At 34.8% G+C, this 5,925-nt stretch overlaps 1 protein-coding gene across 3 annotated transcripts in view; it reads right to left on the reverse strand.

The window, feature by feature from the left end:
• Positions 1-380: 380 nt before the first annotated feature.
• SLC44A5 (solute carrier family 44 member 5) overlaps positions 381-5,925 on the reverse strand; it is a 405,392-nt gene continuing 399,847 nt past the window's right edge. For 2 of the 3 annotated variants that reach the window (XM_077778996.1, XM_077778997.1), the window contains exon 25: positions 381-709. In XM_077778996.1, coding sequence (XP_077635122.1) covers positions 603-709 — 107 coding nt within the window. In that variant the 3' untranslated portion in view covers positions 381-602. Of the gene's footprint in view, positions 710-3,707; positions 3,817-5,925 lie in introns of all 3 variants that reach the window. The other variant, XM_077778999.1, reaches the window with a different exon arrangement.

Consider the following 5,925-nt stretch of genomic DNA (forward strand, 5'->3'; position numbering starts at 1 on the left):
CCACAAAAAGCTGGGTAATATTAAACAGCCAGTAAGGCACTTTGTCAGAGAGGACGAAGTAGTAAAGGCTGGATGACTGGCAATTTGTTTAATAGGAAACATTCTATACTTAAAGAGAGCAAAATCTGGAGCAGGCAGTCCTTTTACCAATTTACTGTCAAACAGGAGTCGGGAAAACTTTAAAATTTTCTTTCGGTTTGTTTACCAATTTTCCCTGCAGAAGTCTTTTAGTTGCAATTTAAAAAATATATTAGGAGCTATCAATTCAAATAACGTATCATTTTTCAATCCAATATTTAAAAGAATATGAACATATTCACTGGTGTTTTCAAAAACATCCAAGCCACTCTATTTAAAAATGAATTACAAAACAGAAGATCTTAGTATAAAAATGTACCATGTTATTAACAATTTCCTTGCGACTTCAGATGGCTTCACATATTACAGTATAAGCTTTGGTATTAAACATGCAAATAAAAGCCAACAAGGTCGTGAATACAGTGTTCCCAACACAAAGCACTTATGAAGCGAGCGTTGTGCAGACGCAATAGATGAAGATTAGGTAACACGCCGCTGCACGGTGATGACCACAGTTTGCACTTCTAAGACTTCTTAGTTTGCATACTTGGCTCGCTCAGAATCTTCAGGAGAGACTGACTCATGTAATAGGGCCTTTCAGTGGAACCATCGTTTCTTTCAAGGTCTTCCACTAGGAGGAAGAATGGCACAGAGTAAATATCAAAGCAAAACTGTAAGAGAAGTAACGTCGCCATCTACTGCATACTTGCTATACAGCAGTTTATTTTATTTTTTTTATAGATAGCACCATTTGGCATCAACATTATTGTAAACATACCTATGAGAAAACAAGCAGCCCTTGTTATTATGTTAGTAAAATATTATCTCATTCTATGTACCAGCTCATATTCTGCCAATATGCATGCCTCTCAGCATGATTGAGGAAATAACTTTTACCTTCTTTTGGATAGCAAACATAACAAAAAGAAAAAAAAGATTCTCCAGTAATTTCTAAATTCACCTTCAAATTCCTGAAAAGTAGTATGTACTCAATTCACTTTCCAAATTACTGTATGTGTTCAAAATTGCTTTTGTTTTTCAATCAACAATTTATGTAGCATAGTTTTTAAAAATAAGATTTGTGAAATTTTAGCATATTTTAAACCACATTTTGAAAAAATGTTGTTTTTGCAGTTATCATTTTAATTACTTTGTAAGATAATGGCTTCTATTTTTCCCCCCTCAAAAACAATGCTCATTTTTACTGTCAACTATACAAAAAAGTAACTAGTGGGGAATATTTTTTCTGACTAGAAATAAGCCGATATATATTAAAGGAAGAATCTCTAACTAGTTAAAAAGTTATTTAAAAATATTGAACCAAACAGTATTCCTTTTCCTATAATTTGCACCAGTGGGTTATATCCATAAAATATAGCCAGTTTTAAAACGTGCCTCCATTGAGGCAGTGAACATATTTACTCTAGTGAATTTTTTTGGTCTAGTCAGCATATATAATGTTAAACATTTAATGTATGGGTCCATCTAGTCTAAGATTCTAAATGCATAAGTTGTGACTGTTAGAAGTCTCCAATTAAGACAATTAATTTTTGTCTTCTAACTCCTGGAACAGCCAAGATTGTAAGGAGAAAATAGCCAATCAGTTTCTTGCATGTTGATTTGTATTTTATTCAAATGAATTTCCAAGTTTTATGTGTATCAGAATCAGCTAGAGAATTTTGTAGTAATTCACAAGCTGCCCCACACCCAAATACAACATCTCAGAATTTCTTAGGCAAGGGGCACAGGAATCTATATTTATAACAAGTTCTCAGAGTGATTCTGATGCATACAATAATAATCAAAATTGTTTTGTTTCATGATTATGTATCAACACTCAACTATTCCTAAAGGGAACTTATTTCCTATCACTTTTCAACATTTGAGAGGTAACTACTTTCTAGATCTCAGTTGTAACCTCTGCATTGTTGACTAATGATTATAACCATCCAGAAAGATAGATTTTCACTCTTCCCTGAATCACGATTCAAGGAGAATGAGAGTGAAGAAGTCCCTTTGCTCAGTTGTGAAGACAAGTGACACTTTTGACTGTAATAGTCTCAAGAAAATAAGCCAAGAACAAGATGGTGGCTGTTATAAAGACCACGGTTTGAAAATCTTCCTTATTTAAGCTGTTACAGAGTTAGTCTAAATCTAGGTTCCCATACTTTAGAATCATTAAAGAAATTAGGTTTTATATTAACTTGTGACACAATGTTACATTTCTGACTCTTTTTAATAAAAATGCACGGATGATATTTAGATCAAAATGTTAGATGAACACGTTCCTTTCTGTCAACACATAAATAATCTCTATACGCAAGATTAGTGTAAAAGCCAAAAGGATACTACTTGATTAAGTGTTCCTTTTGGGTTAACTTTTACACTGTTAGCCAAATCATACAAATGTGCACACAGGGATTGGACAGGCAAAGTGCTTGAGTGTCTGATTTATGCCTTGATCCACCATACAAAAGACTAAGGGGTGATTGCCAGAAACCAACTTGTTGCTCTGGCCAGCAGAGGTGGAGTATAAAAATAACTTTCCTGCTAAGCTCTTGAGGGAGATTTCCTAACCCACAGTATACCCCATAAAGGTACCAGACGAGGTACTTAGGGAGTGCTTTAGGTATACTTCCTAAAGGTAAAATCTGAAATGTCTTACTCATCTTTTCTTTCCTCAAAGCTGAGCTCAAACTAAACCATATTTAGAATGAAGCCAAACAATGTCTTTAATCTAGAAAAACAGGTATGATCGCGAAAGATATACTCATTCTTCTAAAACAAATCCACTGCAGTTTTCTATATGGTGGGAATAGAGAAATAGGAATTTGTCTCTATTTATTTGGACTAGAGACAAGAGGCATGCATTACATGGCCATTTCAGTTTCGTTCAGAATATTTTCATGGTGGCCAGAGGTTCATATTATTGGAAATGATATCCCAGAACTCAGATTCAATGTCACTATGAATATAACTTCACTAAAAAAATTAGTTATGAAGGTTCCACAGTAATTTTTACCTAATAATGCTCCCTATGGAACTTGTATAACATTAATATCTCTATGTATATTATGGTCTTGAATCACATACTGAAATATACTTTGTAGAGAAACATTAATACAAGTTTAATCACAGTTCAGAAAGCTGTCCTCTAGCTTGAGCAGCTATAGAAGCATAGCACCATATTTACAAATTTAATACCATATGCTGGCTACCTATATCAATCTTTTTTATGGCTAATTGACCATACATTTATAGTGCTTTCAAAAATTGCCTGAATGTCTTTTACAAACACATTTATAAAAAAAAAAAGGCTATCAAAGTGCTGCAATGGGAAACAGCACTCTGCATTATAAAAGTATTAAACACTTTCAACTATAGGCTTTAAAAATATGTTTGACATTTACACCTTGCTCTTCACCTGGGACCAGAGTCTATAAAGTATCCTAGTTCACAGAGACTATTGTCATCAAATGCCTGTCACCTCAAGTGGTACCAGGTTTTGGCTTTTCAGGAATAAGCACAGAAATTTCACATTATTCAAAAGCATCATTTTTGAGTTACACATGATATAATTTACAAAACTTCTAGTTAAAAATGACTGTCACTGTTTGGAGATTTTCTACCCTTTCTGCTTCTGGGAAATTAGTTGCATCTTGTTCAAAGTCCTGTGCAGGGTAGGGGCTAGAAAGTAGGGTTTTTCTGTGGATCCATCATTTCTTTCCAGATCTTCACCTGTATATGCAGCAGCCAAAGCAGGCAAAAGCAGCAAGCAGCAGCACAGTTAAATATTTTTAGAAATTGGAGAGTCAAACAGGGAAAAATCAGAGAAATTAGTGTTAGAAAATCAAATATAAGACAAATTAGTACCATTAAGTTGCTAATGCTCAACAAAGTAAGAAACTTCAACTTCCGCCAGGAAGCACTGAAACTTCCTAAGTCTCCCTCCCTTCCAATGCCCAAAGAGGTTTATTTTGGTAGTGTAAAGGCTAATAAGATCTTTCATGTTCTTTCAAAAGTATTATCTCTAAATCTGTGACTGTTCATTTTAGAAAGGTAAAATGCCACATCCTCAGAGATGAATCTGAACAAAAAGTGTATGAATCCTGTGATAAATGTAGAACAATAATTTATTTTCAGAGTTCAAAGTCACTTTTAATGGTACACTCTAACATTATACCCTAATGTTACAGATAAAGAAACAGGAGATCCAGGTATGTGAAATGATTCTCCTAAAGTCAAAAGCTCTGGGGCAACTGGAATTGGAACTAGTTCAGTTCTTGTCCTACTTAACTATAAGGCATCCTGTTCTAAATCCCTTCAGATTGCATTAGAAAACTAATGGCAGTGTTTTCTGACTTCACATAACACATGATTTTACCTTCCTATTGTGCCTAGGCTAGTAATTAAATGATGGGATGTTCACTAGGCACACATCTATTGGGTGTTTTAGGATGCTGAGAAGCAATGAGAAGTCAGTGCAGAATTAACTTTCCTAAAGATACATGCAATTTGCAGCAGATAATATCTATAAATAAACATAAAAGTACAACTTAATTCTATGTATTCAGTGGTATATTAAAAAAGATTGTTATTCATAGCCCTTATTATGACAAAGGAGAAGAAGTGTTATGTAAAATCATATAGGATAATCATGGATCTATGGAATGAATCTAAATTGTTTTTGATTCTTCTCTTTTGGGAATGGTTGGATGATTTAGATTTTTTCATTAGACCTCATAGTGACCGTCCTCACATACAAAATGAGAAGCTAAGGAGGGAATATAATGGACAGTGAACATTTTTGTTCTCTCATCTTCATCATATTTCTATGCAATAGATCATATATCATATATCTATATGGTTATTACCATTGAGGCATTGTTAGGATGCCTATTATGGATCACATTAATAATCATCTATAACTACTATTGTTATACTGGGACCAGAATTCTCATTGCCTTGTAATATTAACAAGATGCCATGCTTTGGGGCACCTGGGTGGCTCAGTCAGTTAAGTGTCTGACTTTGGCTCAGGTCTGACTTTGATCTCAGGGCTTGTGAGTTTGAGTCCCACATCAGGCTCTGTCCTGACAGCTCAGAGCCTGGAGCCTGCCTTAGATTCTGTGTCTCCCTCTCTCTCTCTGTCCCTTCCCCACTCACATTCTGAGTCTTTCTCTCTCTCTCAAAAATAAACATTAAAAAATTTTTTTAAAAAGACCCTATGTTTCTATAAATATAGTATTTAAAAATGGTTTGCATTTTTTAATGTTTATTTTTTTTTAGAGAGAGACAGAACGTGAGTGGGGGAGGGCCAGAGAGAGAGGGAGCTAGACTGTGAAGCAGGCTTCAGGCTCCAAGCTGTCAGCACAGAGCTTGTCGCGGGCTAGAAGTCATGAAACTTGAGATCATGACCTGAGCCAAAGTTGATGCTTAGCCGACTGAACCACCCAGACATCTCATCAAATGGTTTGCATTTTTAGGGGTGCCTGGGTGGCTCAGTCAGTTAAGCAACAGGCTTCAGCTCAGGTCATGAACTTGCATTTGTGGGTTCGAGCCCAGCATCAGGCTCTGTCCTAACAGCTCAGAGCCTGGAGCCTGCTTTGAATTCTGTGTCTCCCTCTCTTTCTGCTCCTCCCTGCTTGCGCTCTGTCTCTCAAAAAAAATAAAAAGTTAAAAAAATTTTTTTAAATGGTTTGCACTTTTTAGAATACCAATTATATTATATATATGAATATGAATTCATACATTATATATGAATATATAATGATTCATGATATAAAAATATATATAAAGACCTATTTTCTTGGTGTTATATATATATAAATATATATTGTATATAAA

Source organism: Crocuta crocuta, unplaced genomic scaffold, assembly GCF_008692635.1.
Source record: "Crocuta crocuta isolate KB4526 unplaced genomic scaffold, BGI_CrCroc_1.0 scaffold58, whole genome shotgun sequence".
Lineage (NCBI taxonomy): Eukaryota > Metazoa > Chordata > Mammalia > Carnivora > Hyaenidae > Crocuta > Crocuta crocuta.